This window comes from Dermacentor variabilis, chromosome 8 (genome assembly GCF_050947875.1).
Source record: "Dermacentor variabilis isolate Ectoservices chromosome 8, ASM5094787v1, whole genome shotgun sequence".
Lineage (NCBI taxonomy): Eukaryota > Metazoa > Arthropoda > Arachnida > Ixodida > Ixodidae > Dermacentor > Dermacentor variabilis.
In genome coordinates, this window is record NC_134575.1 from 71,090,187 (window position 1) to 71,107,726 (window position 17,540).

The 17,540-nt window shown below is 45.9% G+C and overlaps 1 protein-coding gene across 4 annotated transcripts in view; it reads left to right on the forward strand.

The window, feature by feature from the left end:
- Positions 1 to 17,540, forward strand: part of nonC (serine/threonine-protein kinase Smg1) — a 117,741-nt gene that overhangs the window by 21,606 nt on the left and 78,595 nt on the right. For all 4 annotated transcript variants that reach the window (XM_075702352.1, XM_075702353.1, XM_075702354.1 and 1 more), the window contains 11 exons: positions 943 to 1,059; positions 2,848 to 2,920; positions 3,438 to 3,595; positions 4,003 to 4,245; positions 6,256 to 6,383; positions 7,129 to 7,266; positions 9,066 to 9,178; positions 9,833 to 9,932; positions 11,377 to 11,478; positions 15,721 to 15,880; positions 16,732 to 16,946. In XM_075702352.1, coding sequence (XP_075558467.1) covers positions 943 to 1,059; positions 2,848 to 2,920; positions 3,438 to 3,595; positions 4,003 to 4,245; positions 6,256 to 6,383; positions 7,129 to 7,266; positions 9,066 to 9,178; positions 9,833 to 9,932; positions 11,377 to 11,478; positions 15,721 to 15,880; positions 16,732 to 16,946 — 1,547 coding nt within the window. The remainder of the gene's footprint in view (positions 1 to 942; positions 1,060 to 2,847; positions 2,921 to 3,437; positions 3,596 to 4,002; positions 4,246 to 6,255; positions 6,384 to 7,128; positions 7,267 to 9,065; positions 9,179 to 9,832; positions 9,933 to 11,376; positions 11,479 to 15,720; positions 15,881 to 16,731; positions 16,947 to 17,540) is intronic.

Below are 17,540 nucleotides of genomic sequence, written 5' to 3' on the forward strand. Positions count from 1 at the left end.
TTCCACTGAGGCGTGTATTGAGAGCAGTTGTAAAACACATGTTGCTGTATCTCGGGCACCTTGCAGTGTTAAGTTTGGCGGCTCTGCACGGTCGATGTGATGGGCTCAATTCCAGGTGCGTGCAACTTTCAGGCAAATCTGGGGAAACATACATGTTTGGCTTCACTCAACTTTCGGTGATAAATGAAAGGGCCCTGTTGGCCTCTTTCTCGCAAGTGCTTGTACTGATGCGCGCAGAATGTCCAGCAGTAGCGTTGGTCTTGTCACTGACCTCCTCCATGACTACATTTTCCTTCCTCTCCCAGAATTTTTGCAAGAAGGCTTCACAATTATAGTGTGTGCAAAGATTCTAATTTTGCGTGCAGTTACCTTTGTAGTACCTTTTTTCATTAACCAACCTTTTGGGGCAGCAAATTAAGGGGCCCCTAAGATCCCTGCTGGAGTTTTGCTTGTTAGGCATAATGGAGAGAGTTATACTTGTTTCTTCCCCAGCCACCATCTTCGAATTGGCCGTGACCATCCTTTTGAACCCTTAACAGGCAGCACTTTCCATGAGTAATGGTGCCAAAATAATAATTGAATTCTAGGGCTCTAACCATGCCTTCCAAAGCTTCCTCTGCAGGCAGTCCCAAGTTTGATGGGTATAGACTCGTACTTCAGTCTGTTGTGTCCAGTTATAACTAAGAAACAGGTCTACATGCTCAATTTGTCAACAGCGCCCTCTCCCTCTAGCAGCTCTAAAGTATACTTGATGAGCCAAGTCTGTCAAATCCACAAAGCCAAAGAGCAGTTTTGGCGGGAAATGGAATTGGAGCTCATCTAAGGGCTTTAAAAGGCTATAACCATCTGTTTGATCTGCTCTGTGCTGATGAGAACACTTGTAGCACATGTTTTGAAAGAGTGCATTTATTCTGCTTCTGGTGCCTGCTGGGAAAACAACAGGAGGACCCCAACGAGTGCCTGGACAGGATGGCTTCCCTGCTGCGCGTCTACGGAACGGTGGTGCACAGCCTTGGAGACCAGGCAGTCCAGGTTGTGACCTGGGAACTGCTCAGCGAGGTGAGCTGAGCTGATTGGCCTGCAGGATTGGGAAGAGCCATTTTGGAAAAAAGTAGATAAAGAAGGGTTGTTGAATGTACAGCATGTGACGTTGCTATTGATCACAGCATTAGCAAGTGCCATGTCCTTCTGCACGGTGTAGTTTCACGGAACTAGAATAATTTCTCAACCAGGGGGCAAAAGAAAAAGTAATTTTGAGTCATCGTGGAGTCTTGCTTGTGTGTTCTTGTGCTGTAGATTACAGGGTAGATGTTGTTGGGTTTGTGTATTGTCACATTGGTAGTGACAGTGGAGAACCAAATGCTACCAAAAGTGCGAATTAAGAACCTAACCCCTTTTTGGGCACATTTGTGCCAGGAAGGGCAGGCAACATTTGAATCTGACCAACAGAGGCAAACACAATCAGTCATTGTATCTCATCCCAGAGACCGAAGGCATGCACTATTTATTCATCTCTCTTCGTACACTCCAGATTATTTGCAGGTGCTTTCGTACATTTGAGAATGTTCGTGCATATATTGGAAGAATACTCGAGAAGCACTTTTTGTGATGCATGGACAATCTGACGAGACACGCTTCCTTTGTAATAGAATTGGCATCAATGCGTAGAAATTTAGATGCTGTAGGCGTGTTTTACACGGATTGATAACTTCATAACAATGGCAGTCCACTATAAACGAAAAGAGGCAGTAAGTAAAGGAATGATGCATGGCAATATTTAGGACTATATAGGGTTGGGCGTAGAGTGAAAAATAAAAAAAAGATATTTGTGATTGTTTAGCATGGTGCCATGGCACTGATGTTTAAAAAAAAAAAAATGTTCAGGTGCGGCCAGTGAAGCACACATACTCTGTGGTGCTGAGGGTGTTGGTGCAGCATGTTGCATGTTGTTTTTAATTGAGCACCAAGGTGCAGGCTGTCTTGTTCAATTGACCTAATCGCTCAGTGAGAGCTTCCATTCCACTGTTTTCATGTGTAGAAAGAATGCCATGGTGCTAACATCATGAGCACTACTTGCTCCATCTGCCAGGGTCGTAATTGTAACAGTCCCGACAAGAGGTAGCAAATGTATCACTATAGATAACATGAGTGCCATATGCAGTTCCAACTAGCAAAAATATTGCGTTTCGGACACCTTTAGACCTCTCCCGAAAAGCCTGCTGTGTTGGCAACACATCACACCACCAAGCGTTGTCTTGCAAGATGCCATGCAGCACCAGTGCACCATGTCTGCACCACCGCTGCACCTGGCTACACTTGACGACTGTGGTGCACAGGTGCAATTTCGTGCCAAATAATCTAGGGCTGTGCTTGCGGCGTACTGTGAGCTGGTGCAAAAGGTGCACTGAATAGTGTATGAATTCAACAAAGGTCTCATTTCTTGAGGTTACTGATCCTTGGTTACGCAGATTCCGGAGCTTGACTGTTACTAAACTTGTCACAAAGTGTGCCCATATGTACAAGTGTTTATAGTAACTTCACATTTATTATCTCATGTGTGTGCTTGTGTTTATTTTCTTAAAGTTGTCTTGTATTCACATGCTAGTATTTACATGTTGTAAGCACCGCTTAGCAGAAGGGCACAGCACTCTTGTACAGTCCTTAACTGTTTGTTTTTGTTGGGTCTTCAGTGTCGTGTATGTGATGTTGAAATAAACATTTGATTTGTGACATGGTTGCTTTGGTTGCAGAAAGATTTGATGACCGAAACGTGGGGTCAACAAGCGTGTTGCTTGCCATCACACTTCAGTTAAAAAGTGAAGTTTCCTTGGGTGTCTTGCCTTTCAGAACCTCCATGGAATGGCCAACTGTGTCCTGCAGGCAACCGAGTTTGCACCCAGGAACTCTCTTCTTGTCTCAGGTAAGCTGCCTTGTCTGCTGTGGTTGCTGCCAGGGCCATTTTTCTTTTCTTTTTTTCTTTTGCACTGTCGCCAGCCTTGTGCAACTGAAAGTTGCCGCACAGTTCTGAAAGGCAAGAGATTTTGAGTTCTTTCTCGGAACTTGTGCAAAAGGGGCACAGAGGGTTCAGCAGAAGTTTATGCTTTGAGTGCAGGCTGGCTTCACCTTATTTTCACTTTGAATGCCTTACTTTTAATAATTGGGACAGCCATTGCAGAGTCACTCGATGTGATGCTGGCATATTTTTTATGTGTGAGCAACGATTGAGAAATGAATATTTAATTAACTCTCTTATTTGGATTCATTCGGCTTATCAGAGCATGTAGGATTTTGGCATACATACCTATGTAGGAAAATTCGAACTTAGGCTTCTTTGTCATTGGTAACCGACAGGCATGGGGCTCTGCGTGTTGCCACTGGCTGGGTTCCTTGCTGCGTCTGTCCAGTGCCCTAACCCTCTTCCGGGCGGGTTTGCGCAGCCAACCAGACGGTGGTGCTGCTGTGCAACCTGACGGGTCAGTGTCCCTCGTCCCTGGTGGACCTGCTGCACCTGCAGGCGCAGCTGGTGCTCTCCGAGGCGCACACCCTGTCCCTGCTGCGCCTGCTTGGATCCCTCGTGCAGCATTTGGGTGCACAGGTCAGAGTTCATTGCATGTCGTTGACACCAACACCACCTGGAACTAGGGAATGCCTCCTCATGTCCTCTTTGTAACGGCTGTTGCATTTTCACAGCAAGATCAGACGTGCATGCACAGAGAAGTTTAATCGTGCAGCAGGCATTGGACTTCCAGTAGATATTTATTGATTGGAATATTATGCATGTGTACGGGCGCAGGCTACGAAGTAAAAAAAAAGGGGGGGGGGGGACTAAAGCAGTTGCAGGAAAGAACAGTTCACCCCTTGCCCAAGAAACATGGTTCAAAAAACATCCTCATTTACCGACAATAGTAGTTAAGGTTTTCTGACATACTGATCACCTGCAGAACACTTGGTGCTTAGTTCCTAGCAAACTATAATCTTGAGCAATGCCTTTGAACTTTGTAGATTCCACTGCCGCTGGTATCGCTGGCCTTCGAGAGCCGCTGGCGTCGCAGCCCACGGGCCCGGGTGCAGGCGCAGCTGCTGTCGGTGCAGCACGCCATGCTGAAGCTGAAGAGCGTGGCCATCGTGGAGGAGGCCTACCGATGCCTGGTGCAGAGCCTGGACGCGACGGGTATGGCAGCCACGGCTTTGGCACCCCTGTGCTCCCTCAGCCAGGTGGCCAACGCCCGGCACTCCATCATCGGGGTGAGAAATGTTGGTCTCTCGAGACTCCGTAGCTCGACGCCATATGTGTTCCTCGGAATGTGAGACCCCGAACGCAGTACACTAGCTGGGAAATTTTACCTTTTCTGGAACGGTGCAGTACAGTTGAACCTCTTTATAACAAAGTTGCATTGCACATGAAGATGCTTTATTATTTATGTATATATCTAATCTTGATTATGAGCATACACATGCTTGGATCTAGGGGGGGATGGTCGGATGTCGGGGCCCACCCCTCTTAAAATTTGTGTGCGCAGCTCAGCGTATGGCATGTGACAAGCTCCAGAAGTCCTTTTTCCCAGCTGTTACCATTATTTTCTTCGGGGGAGACAAGAAAGGTTTAATGATTATTGAAGACAACATGGCAGCACGTAAAAAAACTTGCCATAAAGGAAGCTGGCACAAATGTCGGATCTAGCTCTCGGTGCCAACCTACGAGGCACAAAAATTAAGGGAGGGAGGCAGACATGGCACACGTACGATGTAGTGCTTGGTATGAGGATGTGCGAACAGTAATTTTTGAGCCTGAATCAAATAGTGCCAGAAGCGGATCAAATTGAATAGTGGACAGCTATTTTTGCCGTTATTATAAAACTATGTTCACAGCCTAGTGTTGATGTTGGCAAGCTTCGGCCATTACATTGCACGTTATGAAGCCTTGCTTGTTAAAGAAGCATTAGGAACAAAGGTTTAGCTTGTTCACATACCCATAACTTTGCGGAAAGTGCGAATGACCGTGGTTTTTAGCCGGCTCCCTGAGTGGTGTAGCCTGCTGCACTATGTAACTTCGCATGATTTATGCCAACTATGGCTGCGGGGATGGAATTGATCCTACTTTTGCTTTGGTTCCATGTTTGATTAAGCGCAGTTAACAATTCTGAAATTCCAATTCTGACTCGTCAGAACATTTTTAAAATATTGATATCAACAAATAGTGACTGTTCGATCGAAGATTGCGTCGAATAGGATGACATCTGATTCATTATTGGAAGCCTTTAAAATACTCGCATGATCCTACTCGGCAGCATAATGCCATAGGTAATTAGACATTATGACAGCTGTAGGAGGTCCTTGTAAAAGAAATGCAGATGCTGATGTCTACAACAGACGAGCAAAGGGCCTCCTGGGGATCTTGGGGGCCTGTTGATCACTTATCGGGCCTGTATATGGCATGTGAACCATACTGAATTACTAATGTGCCTCACATTGTTGTGTATATGCAACCGTGCGATGGTGTGCTCACATGGGATCAGCATGTTGGCTTGCAGGCTGCTGGCCAGCTAAGCCAACCTGTTGAACTATAAATGCACATCAATTCACGAATGTGTATGGGTTGTTTCAAGTTACTCTTGCTGAGTGTATGACATGTTTTCTGTCAGAATACTTTGATGGGGGCAATTTGCTAAAACACCCGTGTACTTAGATTTAGGTGCATGTTAAGGAACCCCAGGCGGCCCAAATTTCCGGAGTCCCCCCACTACGGCGCGCCTCATAATCGGATCGTGGTCTTGGCGTATAAAACCCCATAATTTAATTTTAATTTTGCGAGAGTACATATTGCGAACTGCAAGAGAACAGGTGTATTCGCTTTGCTGTTGCCGGTGTTGTCGAACATCTTGTACGTTCGTTTTTGCTCTCAGTAGTAAAATACTAATTGAAATAAAACATGTCCATGCCAATTTTAGATTTCGGTATATGCGATAATTCGTTATGTCGATCTTTGTTACGCTGAGCCACGACGTTATATCAAGTTGTAGTGAACGTTATAGCAAGGTCTGGTATATGGCATAACTTGGTTCACTTTTTTACTTGGTGCAAATGTCATAACCGAACCAGATTGAGCTAAGTGAAACCATTGCAAACACAAGCTGCAGTCCTAGTGAAGGGTCTTTCATCATCCCTTCTGAAAGATCGCGTTGAGTTTCTGAAGGTGTGTTTTGTCCACAAGACCCTTGACCTCAGCTTCGGGTTGCTTCCTCCCCCCACTCCCAGATGTGGGCCCTAAAGCCGGCCTTCTTCGACCTCCTGCTCGAGTACCTGACACCCATCAGTGATGGCTGGCACGGGTCGCCCAGCACCCAGTATGCCATGCTGTACCTGCTGCACTCCCATAGCCAGAGGTAATGTCTGCCAGGAAGAACAAAGCTGCAAAGCTTGAGAGTTTGCTCCATTCCTCGCACCCTGTTATGGCTTTGCTGTTCCCATTTGGTGTCTTTGTTCCCACTGGTTGCGAATTTCGAGCTGCACTTGTGGCCTGAGTTACCAAAAGGTGCGTCGTCCCAGAAGGCAGCTCCGTGAACATCACACTCATAGTTATTCCCACGGGAGACCAACATACAATGAAGCCACCGAAAGCATAGGGGAAGTTAATTGTTGTTATTGTTTTTTAAATTAAATGTGGAAATGATAGGGCAAAAAAAATGAAAGTGGACAACTTGCTGCGGGTGGGAGCTGTACCCACATCTGCATGATATGTGTGGTGCACTTACCAATTGAGCTACGGTGCTGGCTAACCTCCCATCCAGTTTCTTTGGTATTTATGGGTGTGTGTGCTAGATTTAGCCCTAGGCGTGTTAGCCAGTACTGCCCAGGTTTCGTATGCGGGACGTCGTTTCAGCCACAGGTGTCGTGTAGCATGTGAGCTTGGGAGTAGACAGATTGGCCATTGAAACCTCGCATGCTACCCGAAAGCATCGATGGTGCCAAGGCCCTCTCTCTGTGCATTGAGGGAGAGGATTAAGGAGGTCCAAGTGCCCGTCGGTTCACCTTATTCTTCGTGTACTTTTTCGTAACGTCTTGGCGGGTTTGCAAGTGCCTGCTTTGCACCTCGCCGGAAATTGAATTCTCTAAGCTTTGTGTGTGCAGGCACGGCCACTTCATATCGTCCAGCACCCTCCTGATCCACGGTGACGATCTGGGTGTGCCGCGGAGCGTGTACCTCTCGCGAATACTCACCCTCCTTGCCAGCGTTCTCACGTCGGCCACTGTGCCTGACGACGTCAGGTAAGCGTCTGCCCTGCCATTGCTCTCGGCTCCTCGTTCGGGGACTTGCTCTGTGAAGCAGCGACGAAGTGTGTCTTAAATGTCAGTCACATGGCCGGATTCAGTGTCACTTTGAGCTAGTGCACCTTTCTTTGCTGCTTTGCAACAATATTGCATAGACTATTCCTTTCTTGTTTCTACTTGCAATGCGTGGCCCAGTGTAGGGTTGGGTCACTGAGGTACACTGCAGTTCTGCTGCGCGCTCCCTCGTTGACGAAGTTACGACCTTGCGTTTGGTTAAGAAAATTGTTCTTGCACCCTCTCCACTCTGTTTCTTATCAGCCCGCAGTTCAGGATATGCACTCACGGACCCGATGTCAAGAGCAGGAGCTCCAAACCATGTGAAAATGCCCCGTTATTCTGTGGCTGTGCCCATGCACGGATTTTGCAGTTTCACCCAGAAATTTTCTGTTTTGTCTGTCCACGCTTTCCGAACTACACTGAAGCATTTTCCTGTTGTAGAGGAAAAGAACCTGCAACAATGAGCAGGCACGGATCGCATGGTATCTTGCTGTGGTAGTACAGTTTGTTCGGTCAAATTTCTCACTTTTTTAATTTCGGAACTAAACAAATAATGCAAGATGTTGTTCCAGATTGCATTAGTTCAAGACTGTAGAATTGAAGAAATTTTAAAGAAAATCAAAGTTTATCTTTTTTAAACAAATACACGCTGTTAAATTGCTCCTAATATACTAACATTTCCAACTTTGAGCGCTTCTCGTGGTGTTTTAGTGCCGACGAAGGCAAAGATATTTCCCTCAAATATTAACATTTATGCCAGCAGGCTGACCAAATTTGAATACAGTGCTTTTTAAATGCAGATAAAGAAATCTTGAATTTGGTTGAAACACGTTGGCGGGCTAGTTGGTTAGAATCCATGGTGGAGTGTATAAGCGTGACTGAATGAGGACGTAGGAAGAAACGGATACACAGGCAAGCGCTTTCTCTGTGTATCTGTTTCTTTCTATGTCCTCTCTAAGTCGTGCTTATACACTCTACCTTGAATTTGGCCAATGTGCTGTGTTCCGTTATAGATTTTTTTTTTTTCGAAATCATAGTGATGACACTCCGTGGTAATTATACTATTAGCCCCATAGTGCGTCAATAAATATTTTGAGAGCTGTAGCCACAACACTTGTTTTTTAGGAGCTATAACCAAAATGAGGGGTCTGCAAAATATGTAAGCAAGTACTTCTTACTGACCCGGAACTTCTGCATTTTTTTGAAGACTAAAGTTTTTGTTGCAGAACTATAGATCAATTTCATTGTCCTGGGCATTCAGACAGCAAAATCAAATTTCTTAATTGAAATTAAAAATGGTCACCAGACATGCCCGGCCGAACTTATCAGAACGCACCCTGCATGAGATAGAGACTTGCTGTGGGCATCGATTGCACTTTCATTTGTCTGTAGTGACAGCGGGACAATTATTGAAATACAGACTGACCGGGTTGCACGCAGGCATATGTACATGCAGCAATGTGTTGACCAGCTTTTCTTGCTGCTTGTGGAATAAATACGCCTATTTTCTGGCAAGTTCAATGTGCTTGGACATTTAAGCGGTGCCTTCCAAGTCCGCATTAGTTATCGGCAACAGTACTGCATGCTGTACCATGCACATTATCGATTGAAATATTAAGAGAGGCTATAGCTGGATCTCCGTGTTTTATTCAATTAATTTTCCAGCCCCTTTGGAGTTCGAATTAATGAAGTTTCGCTGTGCACTTGTCCTTCTCTCCTCCGTGCGTTGCTGCAAGCAGGCGCCTGTGCCAGCACTGGTCCCTGCAGCTGGTCGAGTGCCTGCAGCTCCACATGCCCCACCTGGCACATTCGACAGAGTTCCTCGGCCTCGTCGATGCTACCATCGACTGCGGTGGGTACCGACTTCCCGTCTGTGGGCAGTCTGATTAAATACGGTATTTACTCGATTGTAACAGGCGCCCAATTTTTCGTGGCTGCAAATGGAAAATGCAGTGGCCTCGATTCTACTGTCGAACTCCGAAAAGTGCAAAATGCAATACCGTTGATGTTGCCCTCACCAAATTTTTATAAGAGAGGGAGGTAGCAATTGGGATTGAATTGGTTGGAAGCAATTTTTAGTAGCCATGACAGTGTTCCAGTGCCAGCAGCATGGAAAAGCACGACCTTCAAAGTCAGTTTTCATGACTCTGAGGCCACTGGAGGTGACACCATGTACAAGTTGTGTCCAGTGATAACAAGCTTCTGGCACTCGCAGAAGCTTTTGGCATCTGCAGCACAGCAAAGCGTAACCTTCAAGGTTAGAAGATCGTATTTGAGATAGGGGGGTAGGACTTTGACACCACCTATTGAAGTTCTGGTTTTGTGTTCGTTTCTAACGTGCGTTTCATATTTTAGTGAATTTTTCCTCAAAGAAGTTTGTATTAGAATAGAGTTAAATATGGTGGTTGGAAGTTGGCCTCTGTGCCTTGGTGTTTTTAATGGTCGCTGAATCTCACGACTCGCATCTGCTGTACATTTCTTATTATTATTTTTTTTCCGTCTGCAGGCTACACCAACGACACCGAGGCAACCTTGAGGGCTTGCCAAATCCTTCAGCGGGTCGTTGACACTGTCAGCACCCTGCTTCCCAGAGACATTCTCCAGAGGTGGGCAGGCACTGCATGGCAGCAGTTGCCAATTCTGAAAGCATTGTGTTATTTGCGACTCCCGTGTATTGCTGTCTGTAAGTCAACTTCAAATTGTCGGTCGACCCACGGAAATGGGAAAGAAATAAGGGCATTCGGAAATGCATTTCTGCCTTCACTGTTACTTAGTGCAGAAAATGCCAAGCTTCCTCGCTCCCAATGTCAATGTTGTCCTGTTGCTCTCATTGCTGTCGGCGTTTATCGAAAGCTGGCCAACCGACGACTCATCAAACAGCACGAATACGTTGGAAAGTCATGTAGGCTAGTTGCCTTCACCGCACATTGTTCGTTTACGCGCAGAGGCACGGTGGGGGGGGGGGGCATGCGAAGTGGCATGCTTCTCATATATTGTTGCTGCTTTCCTTAAGTGCTGAAGCTTCTCGTCATTATGAGATTTTCTTCACGCTTTAGAGAATGACATTGCCTTTTGTTTGAGTGAAGGCGTGCTTGCGGAGGCGTTTTGATTGCTGGATGCACCTGATGCACTTCCACAATGTCGCACACCTTGCACGAGATGCAAAATCGTGCCCTAAGGCCTTTGGCTCCAGTAATGTGATTAGAAAGAAGCTCCCGAGTCAATTTGTAGCTGAAGTGGATGTTAATGCTCGAATTGCAGCTCAACGGTGAGCTTTAATAGGTCAGGTTCTCCACGAGTTTCAGGATGCCACCGCCACCACAAAGCATGTCAGTAGCGGTAGTCTTTAGTGGACTTAAAGGGTTACTACGTTGCAGTGTGAGGGCTGTGGAGTGGCGACAAGGACCGTTAGCGAAGGCCTTTGCTAGTTGTGGATGAGCTGAAAGATGGGGCCTGGGGTCGCAGGGATATGCGGGAGCCGGTACGTTGGCAGAGGTGGAGTAGTGAATTAACAAGTGTTGGTGGGGCATGTGCGCAAGCTTTCATCCTGACGGCACAATAATAAACCCGCTGAGCCCTCAAAGATTTAAAAGGCCGGGAGATGAGAATAAAAACGAGGGCGCAGTGCATGTCGTCTCTCCCAGTCCTTGTCCTTCGCGCTGTACGTCGTTTCTACCGAGAATAAAATGCTTCTGTCGTAGGAGTTGGGATGAGAACTCCCTAACTTCTCCCTAAATTGACTGGAAAAATCCACAAATGGCATTGTCCTGGGCATTCCCTTCAATGCTGCCTTGAAGCTAAGCACAGCAGGAAAGCAGCGAGGACTACTGTCATCATGGTGCTGACAGGACCACTTTGCATATGCTCTGAATGTGATGAAATCAGACTACTGCCTTTGCAGACTCAATCCTTGTGTAGAGGGGCCAGCTCACCTAATCTGGGATTCTTGTTTTGGAAAAATGAAATTCATGCGTGCCACAACACTGGGTATTTATGGGCTGTCATTCTCCTTGCATGGTTTTCCTTATGAATTGATGATTTCGTGTGCAGATGCTACAACCTGTGTGTGGTGAAGGCTGGCAGTGCTGTACCATCCGAAAGGTCAAAGTTCATTGCCCTCATGACCTTGCTGCCTGTTGACCTCCTCACAAGGTTTGTTGCTCTTCTCTCAAGTTCTGCCTGTAGCGGTATGAGGGTGGGTAGCTGCTGGGTTTCATACTCAACCTGCTATGTCCTTTATAATCGTGAAAGGAGTTCTGTGTGTCTTGCACTTCCTATGTTTTCTGGCCAATTGCTCACCCATCCTTGTATATATTGGGTCAATTTCATCTGAACAATAGGATATGCCACGCCTGTAGCTTACCAGACTCTTGTGCAACATCTCGGCATTCCTTACATAAGGGTTCATTATTGCTAAATGTGCCCTAATTTCGTGACCATAAACAATATATGTAGCTATGCAAATCAAATTTTTGAATAAAAACTAATAGCATTATTGTAATGTACTCGTAATTGCAGATCTAGCAGGGCATTTTTGGAATACATTCAGATATGAATACAATTGAACCTCACACTAAAGAAATAGGTCGGGAATACAAAAAAATTCGCTTTTGCAAGAATTTTGCAAGAATTGCAAGAAGCACAGATACGGAATGCATCACAGAGCCAAACTGTACTGTCAAAATTTGGTTAGCCTACTTTAGCAAGCCTTGCTTGAGGCTATAGAACCGTGTTGCCAACGGCACGAAATGTGCCCCATGCGTCAATCAGCTGTGGCGGAACTGCTGTGGAGTTACATTCTCGGTCTATTGCTTTCAGAGATAAGATCGCTCTTGCGAGATTTTGCGTAACTCGGCACCAGACACGGAGCCGCAGCACTCCACGCATGCAGCAGCATTTATCCAGCACACGCTGTTGCCCATAGACGATGACGCATTTGATGCTGAGTGCCAGAGCAATAGAGTTAAACCTCGATATAACGAAGTCACGGATATCAGGAATTCGCTTTGTTATCTCAAAATTTCATTCTATTCAAATTCTACCTTTTTGCAAATAAGTACAGTCGCCGATCAATTTTTCTTGCTCGAAAAGAGGTTACAGGATTTTACGAATTATCAGGCAATCAAAAAAATCATATTTGACTGAGTAAACAGTTAATTTTAATAAATTTGGGAGTTGGCGATGAATGATGCGGTTTCATGCCACATACATGGACAATATCTTCTCGGCGGTACAAATTGAGCGAAGCCAGCCACGCTTTCGCATGCTCTCCGCCCCTGCGGCTGATAGCATCGCCTGCACTGGGATGGCGCTAGCAGGAAAAGTGCAGGCAGCCGGGATTGAACACTCTGTCTGCCTCTCGCTCCAATGGGTCACCGAAACTCGAGATTATGCAACCTCCAATAACTAAACGCGTGGGAAGACAGCTTACGTGGTGCCACATTGTCTCGGCACGCCCACTCTTTGCATACACGGCAGATTACCTCTAAAGTAGGGCGCGCCGCTGCGTATGCGCTTAGCCATGGTCACAGCCATGCGCAGTTACCGTAAAAACCGGACTATAGGTCGAACCGGAATATAGATTGATCCTCCAACTAACAAATTCTAAAAATGAAAAGAATATTTTTCAATCGCAAAAGTACCGAAAGACACCCTTACCTTGAAACAAATGCGACTCATGCACAATAGTGACAGTGCTTATTTAAATGCTGCTCTCATGTGCACCCGGCCAATTTTTAACAGTATTGCACGACCATCGACCTGCGTGCTTGTCAGCACCTTATTAACTGCACTGAGCGGCGAAACAAACGAGATACGCACATGTGTACACATGTGCTTACTTTCGCTATTCCGCCGCTCTGTGCTGTGATAAGGTGCTGACAAATACGCGGGTAATATAGGTAAAGCACAAATGAAAATTTAAGTGAAGAGGGGAGGGGGGGCTGGCTATGAAAGGAGAATGATGCATTGCACAGCAAAAATCTTGCCCCTTCTTTCATTAAAAGTTCGTACTAGTTGGAAAATCAAACAAATTTCATTTGACAGCATGACAAAAAAATTGTGGCAGGTGAATTTTATTCACTGTTGCTGTTCCTGTTTTGTAAGTAGAAATTCCTTTTGACATGTCCCAGGTTGGGATAAGGTAACAATTCTATGCCAGTGTCATCTTTTTTGCTAGGTTTGTGGGAATATTTGATGTTTTCGAACTATTCAAAGCGAATGAATAAGCATACATTTCCGCATGAAAGCCTGACACTCTGTAAAGAAAGAAGTTTGTATGTCTAACCCACTGAAATAAATACATGCAGCACCCAAATATTTGAAATAAAAAAGAAAGTCTCCATTTGCGGATGCACCAATCATGCACATCATGTCTTCTGCCAGCTGCTCTGTTCTCCACCGCTTTGGTGACGCTGGTGCCAGAGACCCTTGCCCTAGAGGTGGCTTCATGGCAGCGCACCTCGCGCTGCCGTGAACCCACACTTCACGCCTAAATTCGCATATAACTCCCAGGCTGATTTTAGTGGTAAATGTTTAAATTTTTATTTTGTCTGTGTGCATGCAGAGCAGGATGGGTTGAACTCTTGTGTAGACGGAAAGCATCAAACTGAACTTGCGCAACACAGAATAACCTGCCGAGATCGCACAGTCAAGGTCGCACTTCACAGCATTGCGACGATGCGTGATGGGCAAACACGAAACGCTCCCACGGCCTCAATCTCCACAACATTTTAAATAGACTGAAGCGCAACAGTGATCAAGAGCTTCTAAATATTTTTTTGCTATGCTGCTGGAGTTGCGAGAAATGTCAAACTTTCATTTTGCACGGAAATATCTGAATAACAGCAGTTTGAAATAAGCTGACAGGAGATGTTTACCTGTTTCTTTATTTGCAATAAAGAACGAACTTTTTCTGAGATTTGTCAACATCTGGCTACTTTAAGGTTTCTTGCAAATCCAACAACATAATTATTCCACACTTACAATTACTGTTTGCTTTGACTGCCTCGAACCAAACAAAATTTATTCGCACAAGGCGACTTTTTGCGCTTTGTCTGTGGTTAGAATAGTGCCCTGCCCGTGTTATGTGACAATCAGCTGTCCGGTAATGGTGAATGGTAAGAGGGGCATAGAATTGAGCAGAAATAATTGCTACGTTATACCAGCCCTAGTTTGACTAGCATTAAAGGGGTGCTCGCTGGGGGCCACTGCCATGGCCAGGTGTCCTCGTGTAGGTTGAGCCAACTGTAAGTCGGTCTGATAAGTGCAAAATAGCGGAGTTGAGAATTAGTTAATCTGTCTACAATTGTTGACATGCATCTCCTTTTATAGCGTGGTAGTGGTAGCGCATGGCTTGTCAGCGTGACTAGGTGCAAACACAGACTGCGCACCCCGATTTAAAGGTAATCTGCCGCGTGTGCAAAGAGCGGGTATGCCAATATGGCATAGAGTCATGCGCTCTGTCTCCTGTGCATTAAGTTCTGGAGGTTGTGCAATCTTGAGTTTTGGAGACACGTTGAAGCAAGAGGTAGATATAGCGTTTTTGCTTCCTGCAGCCGGCACTTTTCATAGTAACGTCGTCCCGCTACGGGCAACACTATCAGCGGCAGAGGCAGAGTGTATGCAAAAATCTGGCTGGCTTTGCTGCTTACCGCTGATGTGCAGATACCGTCGACATAACATGCAACGGTGTCTTTCATCGCCGGCACTCACATTCAACAAAATCATTTTCTTTTTCTGATTCAGATTTGCTTTTTCCGATTGTCCAATAATTTGAAAAAGTTTGCCGCCCCTTCTGCGTAAAAAAAATTCATCGGCGGCTGTTCTTAATTGCATAAAAAGTCAAAAATTACCTATTTTAGTGACTTTGTTATATCAAGGTCTAACTGCATTTCTTGTTTGGCTGTGGCTTGTATTTCTTGTGCATTTCTATTTCTTTAGTTTCGGCATACGAGTGAAATTGCTGCACATTTAGCACTTTTATTTTTTCTGTTAGTTAAACATCTGGTCCACTTATAGTGCCTCTCCTGTCTAATTTTGAGGTAACGTGTATTGGGTCATCAGTATTTGGAGGGAAAGAAGCCCCAAGTTAACATTACAGAATCCTCTATTCACAGGAGATGCATGGCGCCATGTATTGTCAAGAGGACTTTCGTGTTTATTCCTTTTCTTTCTTCCTTTTCTTTTTCTTTCCCCTGCTTAGGCAAGCATTCATATTGTACACTGAATTTTTCTTGCCCAAAGGGTTCCAATTGAACTCTCAACTAGACAAGTTAGAAGGAAGAGATGGAATCAGGGTTATGATCTGTGCTTGCCTTAGGTGTGAGGCATTGCCTGGTCGTGGTACATAAGCGAAGTCTGTTGTAGGCTACAAAGTCCCATTCCACTTTGCAGTGAGGCGCTGCTAAGTTCACCGGAGCTGCAGGAGCAGGCGTTGCAGCGCACGGCCATCTTGTCCGCTCCTGGCACCACCCTGACCGTGCAGGGTTTCCGCACGGTCATGTCTGCCTTGCTGCTACCGCCACCTGGTGGGGGCAACATTGATGCGTGCGAGGTAGGCTAGCCACTGTTGTTATCCATGGGGCCGCTGGGTTGGGAGTGCCGATGTCTTGTGGATGTTTATGTGAGCAGCAAAAAATATGCAATCAGGGTGTCATCTGTTACTTTCCCCTGTCCTGTGGAAGGCCAGACTGATTGGCCAGACTAATTGTTGTTTAAATAAACGACTGACACCTGCTGCAATGTCTCAGTGGAAATCGTGTTCTGCTGTTGTGCGTGAGGTCACAGGTTCAGTTCTCGGCAATCTATTTCGTGGGAGCAAAAATGGCTGCCTACTTTTGAGATTTAGCGCATGGTAAAGGGACACTGATGAAGAAAAAAAAAGTTTGGGCTGCATTTATAAATTAACTTTGTACAATACTAAGAAGAGCCACTGTTACCGTGAGAGTAGGTGTCATAGGTCTGAAATGACATAAAAATGTAAGACAAGTGTCATTGCCCTGTTGAAGTTTGTGCACCAGCTCACATTGACATCGTAGCTTTTGACAGCGCCTGCTCAGGCCTTGTTAAATTCTTGTTGGTACAGATGGACTACATTGCGTCCAAAAAAAGCCAGACACTGAACGTGGGCATGTTCCAAGAACGGATTACTGAGTCGCAACAGCCTAAGCAATTTGTGATGTCACATTTACGTGTCGGTTCCAGAATTTCTGCGTGAAATAAAAAAAAAGAAATAGAATTGTGACCTGCACCTTCTCCTCTAGTGATCAACCTTTTACTGCGAAATTAACGAAAATAGTTTCGAAAGTATAGCTTATGAGTCTGGGAGTAGACTTGGTGCTTCCCTTTAGTATCCTTTTACAAAGCTTAAGTGTGTGAAATCGAGTCCCTCTCTGTCCTGCGCAGCTCCGCCTGGAGCGCCTGGCGCCAGCAGGCCTGGCATCGGGTCGTCACGCAGGCGCCCTATGGTGCTGGGCCCTGTGGGAGTGTGCGCAGACGTGCGTGCAGCAGAAGCTGCGCACAGCCCTGGGCAAGCCCCAGGAGACGTTCACCTCGGTCGAGGGAGCCCTCAAGGCCCTGCTGGCGGAGCCTTCACCCACGGGCATCCCATCGCTCAAGAGGTGGGTGGTGGGCTGGGCTGCGGGGCTGTCAGCCGAGGTTCTTGCAGCGTGGCAGACCTGTGGCTGCTTTTGAAATCATTTCGAAAATTCCCCAGAAAATTCCATGTGGATAGTATCTTGTCAGTAATCAATTATATAAATGAATTCCAGAAACGTCGGGCCGTAATAATCTGGTTATGAGTGCCAGCGAACGCGGTGCAGATCGCGCCGAGAGCAGCGCTTCGGCGTGGCTCACGGCATCCGCGATTAGCACGTTGCGTCGCGCGACGCTGTAAATCTAGAACGCCATGGCCGACCGTGCTTAGTGCCTGCAGCCATCATCCAACAAAACACTCAAATTAAATACAAAAGTACAAAAAGATACAAATATTTGTCCTGAGAAAAAAAAAAGCACGTCACAATTTCGCGAGAAAGGCAGAGCATTGATGGCAATAGCAAAGAGAACTACGCGAAGCAAGGTTTTATGCGGAAGGATGCTTGCAAATAACTTTGTCCTCGGCCGACATTTTATGGTTTTTGCTAGGTATACCAGTCATGCAGGCTCCAAGTGCTTTCTTGAAATGGCCGAAAACTTCGTTAAATCAAAACCGTGTC